Consider the following 17,141-nt stretch of genomic DNA (forward strand, 5'->3'; position numbering starts at 1 on the left):
GGCGACACATCTCGTCCTGTGAGGTTTGAGGATGGGGGCGGTGAGGGCGGGCTGGAGGATCTGTGTGCAACTGTCACTGCTACTGACACAATGATTAAAACACGGCTGCTAATTGGATTTGACAAACACCACCAAAGTGCGTGAGGTAGATAAAATAAAGTAAATCAAGATGAAATTATGTTCCATACAATGTCTGAAGTTTCTTTTGTAGTCTTTAATATGCACGTAAATTTATTTCTCACTGCTGTTTTTAAGCAGGATTTGGTTGAAACAGTGGTGGAACAAGAATTTAAATCATTTACTTTAGTAAAGTAGCAATACTACTACTACTATTACTAATAATAATAACTTTATTAATATAGCACCTTTTAAAAACAGTTTACAAAGTGCTTTGACAGATTAAGCAAAGGCTGGATACCCAGAAGGCAATGATATAACAGAAAGTCGAGCAAAAACAAGACAAAATGAAATTAAAGTTCAAATAAAGTCCAAACAAAAAAGACAAAAGATGAAGAAACACAGCAGAGAGGAGACAGAAGAATGATGACAGAGGTCAAAGAGATAAAAGACAATTAAAAACATTACAAATGTAAATAAAATATAAATAAAAAGATTAAAATCAATATAAAAAAATGCCAGTCAAAAATACTCCATTACAAGTAAAAGTACCCACTGTAAAAGTACTAGGGCAACAACTGATTTTCATCATCAATTAATCGCTCGATTATTTTCCAGATTAATTGATCAGTCCCTCGGTCTATAAAATGTCAGAAAATGGTGAAAATTTCCCAAAGTCGTACATGCGCCCTAATATGTCTTGTTTTGTCCTGTCCAACAGTCCACAAGCCAAATACATTCAGTTTACTATCATTCAGGACTAAAGCTACAACAAGAGAATTTGCCCCCCTCACCTAACGATTCATTAAAAAAACGATTAATTATCAAAATAGTTGCCGATCAATTTTCTGTCAATCGACTCAATCGGCACTAAAAACTACTGCATTCAGTATTGATAAAAATAAAAGAAAAGTACATAATGTACTTAAAGTGTCAAAAGTAAAAGTACTTGTTGCAGAATGGCTCATATGCTGTTGTAATGCTAGATCATTATTACTGACGCATTAACATGGAAGCAGTACTAACGGTGGTGCTGATTGAGGTGCAGCTAATTTTAACTGCCTCTTCTACTGCTGGGTGGCTGAATATGTTACATATTATCAACTGTTTATATGTGTTTTAGATGTAAAAACTACCGTCCTACTACAGCTGTTAGATACATGTAGAAAAAAAGTACATTTCCCTCTGAAATGCAGTAAAGTACAAGTAGCGTAAAATTCATAAAACTGAAATACTCAAGTAACATACAAGTACTTTCTACCACTGGGTTGAGCTTTGCAAAATTAGAAACAAATTAGACGTTGTTCAGGTGCAGCATATGGTTGCATTAACTCAGCATAAAGATGACAACAGTGGGAGTAAATCAGATCTACATGTAATCCTGTTTATTACAAATATTGCAAAAGCAGGATTTTTTTTTAATGCTCAAAATCGTTTGTAGAGTTCATTAGCAGGTTTCACGTGTCCTCAATAAATTAAATAAAATAGTGATATTGGGGGAACAATATAGATAGTATATTCATTTGATTTTTTTGTGTCATTGGCCAACTGAGCTTCAAATGTAAAAAAAACAAACAACAACTGCACATTCCTTATTATTCCAGTAAAACAACCAGGCTTTGACCTACTCATACTTGCAGTATGAAGAGTAATCATGAGACAGAAGGGCGAGGACACTGTTAGTCAGCGTGTGATCTGATTCTCATGTCTCTGAATTATCTGCGACTGATAACATGTTTTTGAAAAGAAAGTCTGTGAAGTAATGCTCTCCTGATAAAACAAAGCAAGGCTGCTGTAATGATAAAACATGGTCAGGACAAAAAGAGAACAGTCCGTTTTCCCAACAGCACAATTTCCATGATGCCAGTTTTTTCGAGGGATTATTTAAAATCAACAACAAAAAAAACAACTGATAGATGTGGCACTTCCTTATGTACAGAAACTACAGTACATACAGCGGCCCTATTTGTTGCATACATAGCATAGTAATTCATACAGTACTAACAAAATAAAAAAAACAATACTATTGCAATAAAACATAATTTGTTAATGAGCCAAATGGCTAGTACAAGTGAGCTAAACACAGAGAATGGAGACTTTATTATTTATATTAAGACATCCTGCATGCATTAACTAATCCAAAGTCTCATTTTCCTATTTTGATTGCAGCATCTGTGCCTTTCAGTTCACGGCGACATTATGTACAACTGATGAGCAAGGTAATCGACAATAACTTACACGTGATCCTATTAACAAATAATATCTGTTTTGTGCTTTTCGGCGTCGTCGTCACAGAAAATAACCTTCTACGTTACAGTAAAATTGTAACTTCTGTTCAGTAAAGACACAAAAAGAGCTACTCCTTTCAATGTGCATCTACAGCAGAACTGCTACTAAATAAGTCTATTTAGTATAGCTGTACCCTTTTTTTTCCTATTGCAAATAACAGTAAAAAACACTGTCTGATTGCAGCAATTTAGGTCCCCACTGGGGCCACTTCTGTGGAAGACTGAAATCATCCATCTTTTCTACAGTTTCTCTCTGTTGTTATTCCTTCTATCCCTCCTTTTCTTTGGCTGTGTTTGCAGGAGTGGTCTCCTTCGCCTGGCTTTCAGATGGACCTGCAGTCTTGTCTGTATGGAGCTGAAGGTTCTCCTCTTTCGGGGGGCTGGCGGTCGTCCTGTCTGTTGATTTGCTATCAGCAGCTGGAGAACTTTTCACCTCCTCTGAAGGAGTTTTCTCATCCTGCTTTACCTCCTCCGCAGGCGGCATGCCTTCCTCTGCGGCCGCTACCTTTTGGTCCGTTCCCTTTATGCTCGTATCGGTCACCTTCTCCTCCGTTTCTGGCTTTTCTCCCTCCGCCGGGGCTGTTCCTTCTTCTGGATGAGCTAAGTCCTCCTCTACAGGGGGGATTCCTTTCCCCACAGGACCTGCTGGTTTATCGTCCTCTATGGGAGCCATACCTTCGTCCATCACCTGTTCCTCCTCTTCATCTATCTCATCCTCTAAAGGAGGGATCATCTGTTCTTCCCTTCCTCCGGGAAAAATCTTGTCTGGGTATACAAGCTTCAGTTGTTCCTCAAAGTAGTCCTCCAAGTACAAGCCTGCACTCCCCACCTCTGAGGTCGCCTGGAATAATAAGTGCACAGAAATGTCAGTAAAAATCAAATGATGTGCTTTAAAATACCAACTGTTTTATAAAACTCACAGCTCAAGAAAACACCTGCAAATGATTGAGTATGCCAATAAACTGAAATACGTTACCAAATGTTTTATGATATAACACCACAATGATTTTGTTTTTGCTGGTCACTGCTTCCAAAAGGGATGTTTAATGAAAACCGATCCTACCTTGTAGTACTTTGCACAGTTGAGAAATATGAGCCTGACGTCAGCGACAAAGCCCTCAGGACTGACGTAACATTCACCCTCCTTCAGCTTTGCCTCCAGCTTCCTCTTAACTATTGATAAATCCATCGGGGTTTTGATCAGCTCTTTGTACCTTCTTGTCTCCTACATAAGAAAAACAACAGGTTTAGCACTTAATACCACCTCACAAACAAAGAACTACAGCTTCTTTTTTATTTGTTTTGGATGGCAGGTTATCTCTTTCACTAAGAGCCAATATTGTTTTGTTTTTTTAAATATTCTGCAGCTTTTTGGTATACTTGTACTCATCCACATATTTTAAAATCAGTAATTTCCTTACTGATTACGTTTTTAAAGAAAAACTTAACTGACAAAATATTGAAAACAGTGTCTTACCGATGGAGAAGCAGCCTGCTGGAAGTCGGTGCTGAAGTCATTACAGAACAGACGTAGTAACAGCCTCTCACATCTCTACATGTTTAAATGAGGAAAAAGAGAATTTGTTTGATGGGGGATGATTGGGGGAATCAAGGAGAAAACACGTATCTCAAAACACAAAACAGGAATGTAAATGGCGTGACATGAGAGTACCCTTCTGTCAACAGGTGGCAATCTCTCAGCCCCGGGTTCGTCCTTGCTGTCGCAGTCGTACACCATCTCAGGGGAGATGAGGTCTCGGCAGAATGAACAGAACCATTCGCCGCTGAGGAGAGAGACGTAAGGACAGGAAGAGCGATTAGGACGATGCATGGATTGGCAAACTACTGTTGAATCTGACACCAGGCTGAGTGCAGAGACCAGTCAAGCTTAGTCCTTGACAAGACCTGGAGAACAGCCTGTCAGCAGCCTCATCAGCAGTAGAAATGTACGCAAACTACTCCTCTGATTGAGTTTTGTACAGTAAATAATTTTAAAGCTACTATAATTAGAATCTAGATACTGTAGATGAGAAATGTAAGAAAGAAGAATTAACTGTACATATTGTACGATGATATCCAACATGTCTGACATATCGTATAATCTGCTGCCAAATCATTTTGGGTACCATCTTTTTTTTGTACTTTTCTATCATGCTTGTCAGATGTACTTACAGTCAATATCATCAAATGTAACAAATCTTAATTGTTACGTAATAAAAGACTTCTACAATTACTATAAGCTATGCAAAACCTTATTTTAAAGAACTAAATTAAACACACTTCTCAGGTTGTACATATCACCTTGTATACACTTCAAGACTAAATTGGCAACAACACCAGTAGTTATGTTGTCAAGGTTGATCACAAAGTTCAAGGTAAAGTAACAGTAACCTCGAGCTGAAGCTTTTATACCTGCTACCACCACAAGAATAAATAACCATTAAAAAATCTGCAACATTTGATTTAGAATTAACAAAAAAACCCCTATAAGATGTTGATATACTAATGATGATAATGGTAACTATGCTTCAAGGCTGGTAAGTAAGGAATACAATCAAATTAAGTCTTTTTTAATAATAAAATGTACAAACAGTTCCCACAGCAGACAATATGACTTTATAAAACATCAAAACAGGTTGCATTTCATGTTAAACACTCTCCCTCAGGGACCGTATTATTTATTTATTCATTTCTTTCAATTAAATTTACTGGTCCAACAGCGTTTGGATGGTCGTATAATTGTGCAACTATAGCTGTTAATGTTTATAATCCCTGTGGCACTGAGAGACGGCTTGTCTCTCACCTGGGGGACTCGTTCAGAGTGGGGATGTGGCAGGACAGATGGAAAACTTTGGGACACTTGTCGCAACAGAGCAGCTCCCCTCCGTTCTGACAGACGGCGCACCAGTCCTCATTAGGATCTTCTTCCGGCTCCGCTCTCTTTTCAGACTCCGGCTGCTGGGCTGCGGGTTGAGGATGCTGCTCTTTCCCGGGGGTGAGGTCCGATCGAGGGGCTGGGACTTGGGGACAGACTTTCAGCTGCTGACGGGGTTTGGACTGAGCCCCGGTGCTGCTGTCTGGAAGGTTGGACTGCACCTGTAGGCAGAGAGAGATACAGTCAAAGAAACTGCCAATCCAACTGTTTGGCGTTGGCCTGATTCAGAAGACAGAATATCCTTTTAACTTTGAAAACTGAAAACTTATAAAACCCAAGTAATTCTCTTACAAAACGAACTTCGTCCTCATCCTCTGGTTCGTCCTTGATGACGATAACGGGCCCGGGGGACGACCTCCTTCGTCGCTTGGCTGAGGGGGCAGATGGTGGCTCAGATGTCTGCTTCCAGGAAGTCGTCCTTCAACACACAGATTGCCAGAAAGCGGAGAGGGGAAGATTATGACCATGATGTAATAATTAAAAAACCCCAAAAAACAAGACACACCGCCCTTGCTTACATTTATTGGTTTGAAAGATAACAGTGTGTTTTTGAGTGAGTTTTGAATAGTTAGTGAAACCATGAAAATAAGTGTCACAAAGACTCTGAGTATATGTTGAATTATTAAGTCTGTAGTGTGATGAAATACAAACAGTTACAGCCAAACAGACTGTAGCAATTTTGGGGGGGGAATAAATTATACTATGTGCTGGGACAAAACTGTGAAGTCTGATTATGAACAGTATAATTAAACTGTATGACAAGACAATAGCTGTCAAAACATTACACAATTTAAAGTTTGTGCTTCAAAAATGTCTTTTAACCATCAAAGCAGCAAGTTGCACCGCACATGTGTCGAGTTAACAGAGATTCAAAACAAAATATTTGTCATAATCTCTGACAGAGACAGTTGTGAAAACTGAAAAACTCATAAAATCAAATTTTCGTGATACCAGCCCCCGACATTCTTAAAAATTAAAAAAGATCGACAACAGCACAAGAGAAAAAGGCAACTGCTGGGAAAAGAAACATCATCATTTTTTAATGGTTTCTTACCCGGTGCTTCTGTCTGAAGAAGACGGTTTGGCTATGGGTGAGTTCTGCCTTCCTTGAACTTGAAAGAAAAAGGAAAAATTACTTATGAAAGATTGGAGGTCACATTGAAAAATGTATGTGAAGAGTAATTTCCACATAGATCTTTACAGTTGCTGCTCAATCCGAGCACGGATAATGACCTGTTATGTGATTGAGCGTGCTCGTTTTGTCTGCGGCCGCTGAAGCCAGGCTTGGAGCGAAGCTGGGTTTCGGGATGGAGATGGTAATGGAGGGGACAGATCCGCTAGCTTCACTCCTCTTCAGGAAAGGGTTAGACGACTCCGTCAGGCCCCGCTGCTGAAGAAAACAAGAAAAAGGGTGATTAACGCACCACCTCATATGAGACTATAAATCTCTTTGGCTCTTCTCCATTCTCATTTTCTACCTACCTGGTGCAGTGACGTCTGTGTGGCTGCTCCGGTGGACAGAGGCTGTGGGTAACGGGACGTACCCTGCAACACATCCATGGGTTTAGGGGGGAAGCTGGAGCTAAGGATCAGATCTCTCAGAGACTAGATGTAGAAAAAAGTGATGAAGTTAAAAGAATACTTTTAAAAACCCATTTTAGCATCAAGTTAATGTGTCCCATTGGGATGAGCCATTTGAGTGCGTGTTTTTTTTTTTTCCGAGGAAGAGGAAGCAGGAGATGTTAAAAATGATGGAAAATAAACAAACCGCATCCCTGATGAAATACAATCAGGATTTTGCAAACTGGCATTAAAGGACTTTTATCTCATTGAGATTTAACAAATATTTCTGCTTTTCTTGATGAAAAGGTTGGAACAAAATATTCCTTAAGAATAAAAACGTTGTAAAAGAAACTTATCACAAAGCTGAAAGGACACATTATAAGATAACAGATAAATCAGCTTGAAAAAACAAAAACATAAACAAGATTTATCAAAACTGTTTAAACAATATTTACGTCAAATTAAATCTCTTGTGATAAAACACCAGCTGTATTTGTCTCTTTGATAAGAAGCATCTACAAACTCTTTCCATGAGCCCTTGTTTGGCATTCTTAATATACAGCACATCGCCCACACACGGATACATTCTCATTTGTTTACCCACTTACGTGAGGAGGCGTGAATCCGGTGTTGTGAAGCATGGAGGACGTGGGGCTTCTGGGGTTGGGGTTAGGGTGGGAACTCCCGTACCTGCGTCCCGGTCCCGGCTGTGCCATGCTGGTGGGGCATTGGGACGGGGAGGACCCTCCGTGGATGGGTCTGGTTGGAGGCGGAGGGCCCGGGGGTCCTGGCAGTCTGACATTTTGGTACCAGGACCAGTGGTTAGGAGGGGGCTGCCTGTGGGGCTGCTGGGAGAGTTTTTCCACCTCAGACAGAGGAATAAAATGCCAGTGAAATAAATGAACAATACATGCCCAGAATTTAGGATATTTAACAGTGGGCATAAGTCACTTTAACAATTTAACGAGAATAAAACTACAGACGTTGCTGAAAATCGTTGTACCTGCATCTGGAGCTGAGCCAGCGTGCTCTGTCGCTGCTGAGCTGAGACCGACAGACCTCCAGTGGGCGCCTCTGGTCTGGTACCTGCCTGGTGGTTGCTGACGGTCGGTCGTCCTGGGCCCCTTTCTACTACCAGAGAACCTGAAGAAAAGAAGCAGGCAATCAAAAATATTATCATGAATTATACCTCATTCTTAAGGGGGTAGTCACACAGTTCACTATACATTTCTGCTGCCACTTCAGCACAGCTTAAATGACCGAACCACACTTTTCCTAATTTACACTTCCAACTCTACAATGTTTTGACTGCAGTGTCAGTCTGACAACACTCGGTTCTTAAAAAAAAACTGTGTAAAAACAGTGTTTTTATTGTATCTGGGTGCTAGCAGTGAAGGGTTTTTTTTATATAACAGCGGCAGCAAGAATTCAGGCAGGTATCGTCACCCTCTCATAGACGTATTAAAAAGATCTATATACACGTGCTATTACGCAAAACAAAATAATGGGGAGGAGAAAATTACGTATGCAGAAAAGATAAGATTAGAAAAACGTTTCGTATTTAGGCCAGATGAGATTTATACACTAGAAGACGTAGATGCCAAACAAATCTATCTTGCTTACTAGACTCAAGAGCATGCTGACATCAAAGATAAGATAATATAAAACTAAAGTATGACGTAACAAAAATAAGGTTCCATAAGTGATCTTTTAAAGATGATAATAAAAAGCATAAACTAAAAGATGTAATGAACAAAACAAAATGTGCAGTTTGCTGATCTTCCTGCAGGAGATGAGTTTCTAAGACACACTTGGCCTTCTACAAACTGAAACGCTACAAAACACTTTTTTATTCCACTATCATCTTAGCCAACCTGCAGCACTTGTTAGCGCTTGTCTGGCACTGTCATTTTTAGATGACGCCGGTCTTACCGAGATCTACGTTTGTGGCCCAGAACCCAGAGCGACACTGGAAGCGAACAGAGCTCTGAGGAACGATGGAGGGATTACAGCTAGCTCTCATCAGGTAATGGATCTGGAAAAGAATCTAGGAGACAAAAAAAATAGGAAAACTTTTACATTTCTTTGTTATAGTAGAAAATATTTTTCCTACAAAAAAAACAGTACATGTCAGTGTGCATGGATTCAGATTGCTGTGTGGTGGTAAGACACTCACCAGTCTCTTGCAGTATAGGAGGGCTGTTCCACTATGGCTAGCTGTGGCCCATTTGGTAAATCTGATGACATGGTCTAGGTGCCTGGTCAGAGAGTTGACGTCTTCTTGCTGCTTTTTCAAACCCAACTCGTGGTCTTTGGTCAGAGCCTGGGAGTATGAGTGTATATGAAAAAAAATTATCTTAAATGCCAAAATTGCCTTTGAAAAGCTATTACTACTACTACTACTACTACTAAGATTAAACATACCTCAAGCTGGTTAACCAGGATCTTTCCCTTCCTGTTGATCTCCATTATCAAGTTACAGATGGACTTCTTTATTTCATTAGTTACAGACTTCCGGTTTTCTTCAACTTGCTGGAGTCTGAAAAACAAAGGCAGAAAATTTTATTAAATTAAAAAGTCACAAAAATACATATATTGCACTGTAGTACACAAACAAAACAGCAACACAGATCAAGTGCCAGCAGTAGAGACAACTTTACCCAGTGCTGATACAGCTGGAAACTTCCTCAATGGCTTTTCTTTTCTCTTGCAGCTGCTGCGTCATGTTTTCCAGATACTGCCTGTGATTCCTGTATGCATCCTCCAAAAACTGGTAGCTGGACACAACGAATATCCAAGTTGAATTAATGAATGAAAGCTCTGTTCTTTTTATTTTCAGTTCAGTTAAGTCTATCATATAAGTCATTAATCATTGGTTATTCTGTCTGGTAATAGATAATCAGGGCTTTTCAAACATTAGACTGAAATATTTTTATTGTTTTATGACAGACATCCTGCAGCTGTTATCATCAAAAGTCACATAACAGAAAAATAGTATTCCAATATATGATTCTTATGCTAGGAAACCAAATTCAGCATACTTGTGATCCTTGTGTTTAAGCAGCTGACAGTCTCGACAGGTGAGTCGGTCACACGTCTCACAGAACAGCTTCAGTGGCTCCTGCTTGTGGATGTCACAAAACACGGGCTTCTGCGTGGAAATACCTACTGCTTCTGGACGAAGGAGGAATTTTCAGAAGACAAAATGCAATATCAGCTCACATCTTGCTGCTACTTTGCTTGTAAAGTTTGTATAAAGTACTAACCCTAACCCTCCTTTGGAAGTCAATTCTGAACACCTGCCAACAGTGGTCCCACCCTCTCTCTTCTTTACTTGTTGAACACCCTAATAGCTAACCTTTAATGGCTATGGAATGCCCCTTTCTCTATATCTGGATTAAGAGGTGAACGAAATACACTGTACAGCTTGCAAACTAGAACATCTTGTTTGCAGCATTGTCTTATTTCAATATGTAACAGTACACAGTCACATAAGTCCACTATGGTGCATGCATAATCCTTACAGTGAAACGTAAAACATGGAAATTGTTACTTTTAGCTAATCTAATTTCAGAAAAACAGCTGTTTTCCTGCCGTGGAGAACACTTACTACCTGGAGACATCTCCTCTTTCTGGCGTATGGTGTGATCCCTGGTGAACTTTACCCTTTGATGCGCCTCAATACACGTCACACACAGAAACTCCACACATTCCACGCAGTAACCTGTTGCCTCCGTGTTGTCCTCACAGCTCATGCACACCTGTCAAAGACGAAAATTAAAAGGATTAACAAAAGAGGAAGGCTGAGCAAATTAAACATCACCAGTGTAGTCTTGGGAGAACGGTGTCATGAAACCAAACTGTTGAACAACTCAGGGCAGACGAGAGTTGACCAACCTGGCTGGTTTTCTCTACGGTGCTGCTTGGTACCTCGGCAGAGTCCTTGACAAAGAAATTATCCAACACGTCCATCTCCCAGCATTCCTGTCTGCAAACTGGACATCGGATGGCACCTACTGGTGTGAGAGACCAGATTGATTATTGAAGGGCATGACTTTACTGTTTAAAATACTGATTTTAGTATTTTAAATGTACACAGAGTTGGGCAATGAGTACCTTTAGATGAGCAATATTGGTTATCATAACATCATGGTGTGGCTTATAGTTTTTTCAGCTGATGCTTACGGCTACATTTTAGTCAGATAACACATTTTGTGAGATATATGATTGTACAAGCTATGTGAAATGAATAACAGAGGCCTCTTCCTGCTCTTGCTGAGTGAATATCCTCTGACAGCAAGCAATATTGTCATCTCAATCAATATTAACATTTAATAAAAATTATTTGTTTCTATTGTCCACATCATCCAGCTCCACACAGGGGTTACACTGCCCAAAAATTTCATGTCACTAAGTTTAAAGGTTGAATGCCTAATATCTGCTGGGCAGCCCAACCTGCTTCATTCATGCTTAGAAACAGCTATAGTTGTACAACTCTTGACACAATTACATCAATCATGACTTTTATCAGTGACCTAAGAGATTTCATATCAATAAAGACAGTATTCTCACATGATTTGTTGTTGTCGACTTGACCTTGCGAGTCACGCCTCGGGTCAGCACTCCTGAACGGGGCAGGCAGACACCTCTTGCAAAAGGAGTGGAGACACGGCAGCAGTTTGGGCTCCCTATTGTGGAAGCTCAACTTGCAAATGGGACAAGTGTCCATGAGCCCGAAGGTGCCTTGCTGTTTCAGCCTCTCCTCCTCTGCTGGTAAACTTTCCGCCTCGTTTTCTACGATGATGACAATGTCATCGTTGGCAGCATTTTCAGCACTTTCATCCATTTTTCTTTTTACTGTTGCTGCTTCCCGATCAATGTCGCGTTGCGTTTGAAAACAATGGCTAAACCTGTAGATCTTTTTCTGACTTAAGGAGTCAGAGAGGAGATATTGATACTAATATCACGCATATTAGTCCATCATCCTAGCGAGCTGGTTTATTGAGCAGTAACGTCACATTAACAGCTTTAGTTGAGATGTTATTCTTTCCGTCTTGGAAGCTAAATTAGCAACGTAGCCTGTTTTAATTTGCACATATGCTAGAGACAATAAATAATAAATTGCCCGGTTTGTGGCGGTTCTTTTTACAACAGACGAGAGATAAAAGCGTACGGTTACTTAATAGTCAAATTTACAGTATATAAATTGTATTTTGAAGCTCATGTGTCTCTGAGAAAAGCGAACATCTGTGCTTTCTTTGCTCAAAACACATACATTACCCAGAGAGCACTGCGGTGCTGTAAAGCTACAGTGTCCGGTTTGGGCCAAACTACACTACCCTAACAAACGGAGAAAATGGATTCAAAGTTTGTTGGCTGTCCAGCCAAATGTGTAGGTCCCCTAATTGATAGAAAAGCGGTTATGTGCTTATTAAATATATTATATATAATATATTGGCTTAAAATCGACAAATTAATTGACCTATGACCCCAAAAAAACAGATACTGCACTCTTTGGCCTTTGTATTACCTTAAACAAATATATAGGTAGTGCAAAGGCAAAGTGCAGTAACTACTATCTTAGTGTCTGATCAATAATCTAATTTGATTTCTTATTACATTATATCTGTATTTAATTGTTTAATTGTTTGCATGTTTAAAAAGTTGAAATAGACGAGTAATTAAGAAAAAGTCAAGCAATCTTCAAATATTATTGTGTGAGGTTTAACCTATTAAGATGGCTTGACATATTTATTCTAATTGTAAAATTATGTAAACCTATTTTTAGAATTAGATATATGCTCTCATAGAATATAATCAAATCCCTGTCTTAATAGAATCAAATTATATCAGTCAAATCTAGGTTAGTAAACTTTAAACTGTTAGACAATTTTTCACAAGGTAAAACAGACATTGAAAAGTTCAATTTCAGTCATAACTCAGTATCGAACAAAATTGTAATTACTTACGTTTGGCTTTGTATGGCATTACAGACAAGCAATATGTCTTTATAGGACAAATATAAATTGGACATTTTCCCTTTTTCACTTAAAATGTCACACCATTTAATTATTTAATTGCCTTATTTAAAAGTGCAGACGTGGAAGAAATATTCAAATCCTATGCTTAAGTAAAAGTACCAATACAGCAATATAAAAATACTCCATTACACATAAATGTCCTGCATGAAGAATCCTTCTTAAAATAGATGACAGATATAGAGTGCTTTATTAATCCCAAAGGGAAACGAGAGTGTTACAGCAGCCACGTGACATAAATCAAAATACAAAAATACAAAAAACAATGAGATAGGTAAAAGAAATAAATACAATTATAAGAGCTAAAATATATACAATAACTAAATCAACTAACTCAAATATAGCAATATATTAAAAATAGAATAGAATAAATAAAAACATAAAAGACACTAGAGATATAACCATAAAAGTACACAAAGTATATAAATATACTAATAAAAGTATACCATGTAAGTACATAAGTATCAGCAGCAAAATGTATTTAAAGTATTGCAATAACAGGAGTGGTTTGGTCCCTCTGACTGATTTATTATTATATATGACATCGTTAGATTATTAATACTGCAGCATCAGCATTAGAGCAGCATGTTACTGTTATAGCTGCTGGAGGTGGAGCTAGTTTCAACTACTTTATATACAGTTAGATACACGCATCTGTTTTCAGTTTTTTGACTTTTTCCTCTAATCTTTGATCTTTGGTGAAATATTTAATCATTTGAACATTATTGAAATGATTTGGTGGAGCTGTTAACAGCTCATAGACATCTGAAATGTGACCCTGACTCCACACTGCTTTTTGTAAGACATCAAAAAACAAAAAGGTTGGAAACCACTGGTTTCATCTTTAACAATGTGTTGTATTCTAAAAGCTTGTTATATTATCCATTATTTCAAATCTTCATCTGACAAATAAACTAAAGCTGTCAGATAAATGTAGTGGAGTAGAAAGTATAACATTTCCCTCTGAAATGTAGCGAACTGTAAGTATAAAGTAGCATCAAATGGAAAGTACCTAAAAATTGTACAGTGCTTGAATAAATATATTTAGTTACTTTCCACCACTGTACAAGTGAAAACTTGTACACTATCCTTATTTGCCCGTTCGTGTGGGAGGGTGCTTCCCCTTTCTGGGTGGAGTCCTGCCTCTGCCTCAGAGCACTAAAAGAAAATGATTGTGGATCAGCTTGTATTTGATGTGATACAGCAGTACTGGGGAATTTTTTAACTTTGACACCTCACACTTTGATGAGAATGGATTTGACAGCTGAGAGTCACTCCGTTCCTATGAATGATGGGAACAGCATACCTTTGATTGGACTGGGAACATATGGAGATCCCCGCACAGTAAGACACATTACACAGGACATAAACTTCAAAGATTTACACTTTTCACTGTGTGTAACTATGTTTTATTTTTACAACCATACTCATTCATAAAGTGTATTTTTACAATAGACTCCTAAAGGAACTGCATACGAGTCGGTGAAAGTGGCTATTGAAACAGGGTACAGACACATTGATGGGGCTTTGGTTTATTTCAACGAACATGAAGTGGGACAAGCTATAAGGGAGAAAATTGCAGATGGGACTGTGAAGAGAGAGGACATCTTCTACTGCGGAAAGGTTTGCAACAGCTTGTTTCAATCAGTTTGTGTAAAAATTATTGTTTTTAAAAAAAAACTGCATGACTTCAGTTGTAACCGCTACATTTTGGCAGTAACTCTTACCTTTTTCTATCTTGACTGTTCATGCAGCTGTGGAACACCTTCCATCCGCCAGAACTGGTACGACCTGCTTTAGAGAAAACCTTGAAAACACTGCAGCTGGATTATGTCGACCTCTATATTGTAGAAATGCCCACTGCCTTCAAGGTACACATGTATTTAATGTCACATTTAAAAAAATACCTGCTGAAATACTGAAAACAGCATGGCATTTTAATAACTGTCTCTTATTTGTAGCTTTGAATTACTGTCATTTCACCTCATTGAATACTGATATTATTATTTACTGCAGCCAGGAGATACATTTTACCCGAAGGACGAAAATGGGAAATACATTTATCATGAGACGGATCTCTGTGCTACTTGGGAGGTGAGAATTTTGACCTGCTGTCTACTGTACAGTCAAGAATAGAAACTTTTATTAATTTGATAACTCATTTATGCATGACACTGACTATAAATCAATGATTAAGAAAATCTGCTGTCGGTTGCACAACTGAAGGTCACTCACCGTCTTGACTATAGCAATTCCTGATGCAAGTCAATGTTTACCGCACTTAGATAAGCCTCGGGCGGCATCCTGTGTTGTGTGTGTATAAACCTATAACATTTTGTTCAAAGTTCAAAGTTTTATTTACTCCTTTCTGACTTGTTTTAACCTCCTGTGTAGGCTTTGGAATCTTGTAAAGATGCTGGGCTGGTAAAATCTCTAGGAGTGTCCAACTTCAACAAGCGACAACTGGAGTTAATCCTTAACAAACCTGGACTGAAACACAAACCTGTGTCAAACCAGGTACTGATATGTTGATAGTAGACCTATTTTTAGGAAAAAAAAGTGGCAGATAATACAGTGAACTTTAAACTTAAAGGATGGGTTCACAGTTTTTCAAATCTGAATTCAAACAATAACCAGGTGCCCAAGTAAACATTTAAATAGAGTTTTCCTTTCCATAATCATTCCTCCTCTTCATACTGGCAAATAAAAGATCCCCTTCTAATGCGCTTATAATGTAAGTGATGGCGGCCAAAATCCACAAGCCTCCCTCAGTACTTTTAGTGCCAAAGTTGCTCTTTTTGTTACTATACTCCCCCTGCAGCTCAAGAGGAAAGCAAAAGGGGAATTTGATGCTAAAAAGACTGCAAATGTGGCAGATATCCACTTGATATGATTAACCCAGACCACTTAAGCCTTATATAAACTTTTTGGCGACATCATTTCCAAAGTGAAAGAGAGAAGGGGATCTTTTCATAGCCAGTATGAACACAAGGAATGATTACAGTGAGGAAAACCTCTCTCAGTGTTCATATGGACATCTGGATGTTGTTTTAAGACAGACTTGAAAAAACTGTAAACCTATCCTTTAAAAGAAGTGTAATGATACCCTTGGGAAAACTGGGTCGACTAATACAGCAGGCAAGCACAGGCTAACACTTTTTTTCCTTTTTTTTTTTTTTTTAAATACAGGTTGAATGCCATCCCTATTTCACTCAGCCAAAGTTGCTTGAGTACTGCCGGCAGAATGATATCGTCATCGTGGGATACAGCCCCCTGGGGACATCTAGAGATGAGTCCTGGTATGGTGGAGAAATTTGAATCCATCACATTCTGTTCAAGTATAACTAGTAAAATACCCTGTGTTCAAATAAGTTAATAAATAATATAAAATAATTAAAATAAGTAAATAAAGATGGAATGCATTTATCTGTAAAAGAAAATGAATTTGCCGTGTCACATTTCAACAGGGTAAACCTGACATGCCCCCCACTGTTGAAAGATGAGACACTGGTATCACTTGCTAAAAAGTATAACAAGACCACAGCCCAGGTGGCCCTGAGGTTCAACATGCAGAGAGGAGTGGTGGTCATCCCCAAGAGCTTCAACGCTGTGCGGATAAAGGAGAACTTCCAGGTTTGTTTGGCATTGATTCAGCATTGCTAGTTTTCTTTCTTTTTGCTGCGTTGCCTCATAGTCTGTTTTCAACACTACAGATATTTGACTTCTCACTCTCTGAGGCTGACATGAAGAGCATTGAGGGGTTGAACAAGAACATTCGTTTTGTGGAGCTCCTCATGTGAGTATATAATATGTATTGAGTGATGTTCTGTTCTTCTAATAAGCAAATAATTCATATTTCTCCTCATTGATTCAACAGGTGGTCTGATCACCCTGAGTATCCATTTTTTGATGACTACTAGACCCAGTAGATATCAACAAGTCATTTAATTTTGAGAAACACTTGTTTTTGTGTGTGTGTGTTTGTTTGTTTTTGATTTTACAATGTTTTGTGCCTTAACTTGTAAATAATTTTGATAGCACTGTCATTGTAAATTCCATGAAATATTTCTGATATATAATTCACTGCAAGTTTGATTAACTTGACTTTTATAAAGAAGGAAATCTGATTATTTCAATAAAGTCCCTCAGTTTCATTTGTGGGAAATGACTTGTATTTTATTTATTTTTCGTTATTAATAT

General features: G+C 38.5%; 2 protein-coding genes across 12 annotated transcripts; one reads left to right on the plus strand and one right to left on the minus strand.

Annotated features, from left to right (window-relative positions):
- Positions 1–194: 194 nt before the first annotated feature.
- Positions 195–13,194, minus strand: trim24 (tripartite motif containing 24). 11 transcript variants are annotated; one of them, XM_044343878.1, is made up of 19 exons: positions 11,476–13,194; positions 10,801–10,916; positions 10,514–10,664; positions 9,945–10,077; positions 9,564–9,680; positions 9,328–9,442; positions 9,080–9,226; positions 8,836–8,950; positions 7,907–8,046; positions 7,512–7,769; positions 6,823–6,945; positions 6,574–6,730; positions 6,395–6,452; positions 5,632–5,758; positions 5,209–5,501; positions 4,078–4,189; positions 3,883–3,957; positions 3,469–3,630; positions 195–3,246 (listed from the first exon to the last, which is right to left on the minus strand). In XM_044343878.1, exons 1-19 carry the CDS (start codon positions 11,747–11,749, stop codon positions 2,674–2,676), a joined length of 3,246 nt encoding a protein of 1,081 aa, XP_044199813.1. In that variant the 5' UTR covers positions 11,750–13,194; the 3' UTR covers positions 195–2,673. The 11 variants fall into 11 exon arrangements, with proteins under 11 accessions (XP_044199813.1, XP_044199816.1, XP_044199815.1 ...); XM_044343881.1 differs by having other exon boundaries at positions 9,945–10,074; positions 10,517–10,664; positions 10,801–10,919; XM_044343880.1 differs by having other exon boundaries at positions 6,574–6,727; positions 10,517–10,664; positions 10,801–10,919.
- A 680-nt stretch (positions 13,195–13,874) lies between these two features.
- On the plus strand, positions 13,875–17,095 carry LOC122975438 (aldo-keto reductase family 1 member D1-like). The gene is made up of 9 exons (XM_044343886.1): positions 13,875–14,285; positions 14,397–14,564; positions 14,696–14,812; positions 14,958–15,035; positions 15,336–15,458; positions 16,131–16,240; positions 16,409–16,574; positions 16,655–16,737; positions 16,819–17,095. The coding sequence occupies exons 1-9, from the start codon at positions 14,187–14,189 to the stop codon at positions 16,859–16,861; spliced, it is 987 nt and encodes a 328-aa protein (XP_044199821.1). The 5' UTR covers positions 13,875–14,186; the 3' UTR covers positions 16,862–17,095.
- Positions 17,096–17,141: the final 46 nt, after the last annotated feature.

Source organism: Thunnus albacares, chromosome 23 (assembly GCF_914725855.1).
Source record: "Thunnus albacares chromosome 23, fThuAlb1.1, whole genome shotgun sequence".
Classification (NCBI taxonomy): Eukaryota; Metazoa; Chordata; class Actinopteri; order Scombriformes; family Scombridae; genus Thunnus; species Thunnus albacares.

Bases quoted from the DNA above. Each gene is read 5' to 3' on its own strand.
- LOC122975438 (XM_044343886.1), top strand. From the start codon at position 14,187: ATGAGAATGGATTTGACAGCTGAGAGTCACTCCGTTCCTATGAATGAT. The intron at 14,286-14,396 runs GTAAGACACATT...TTTTTACAATAG, and splicing joins CATATGGAGATCCCCGCACA to ACTCCTAAAGGAACTGCATA. The intron at 14,813-14,957 runs GTACACATGTAT...TATTTACTGCAG, and splicing joins AAATGCCCACTGCCTTCAAG to CCAGGAGATACATTTTACCC.
- trim24 (XM_044343875.1), bottom strand. From the start codon at position 11,749: ATGGATGAAAGTGCTGAAAATGCTGCCAACGATGACATTGTCATCATC. The intron at 6,946-7,511 runs GTAAGTGGGTAA...TTCTACATCTAG, and splicing joins CCGGATTCACGCCTCCTCAC to TCTCTGAGAGATCTGATCCT. The intron at 3,631-3,882 runs GTAAGACACTGT...TTTCTTATGTAG, and splicing joins AGCAGGCTGCTTCTCCATCG to GAGACAAGAAGGTACAAAGA.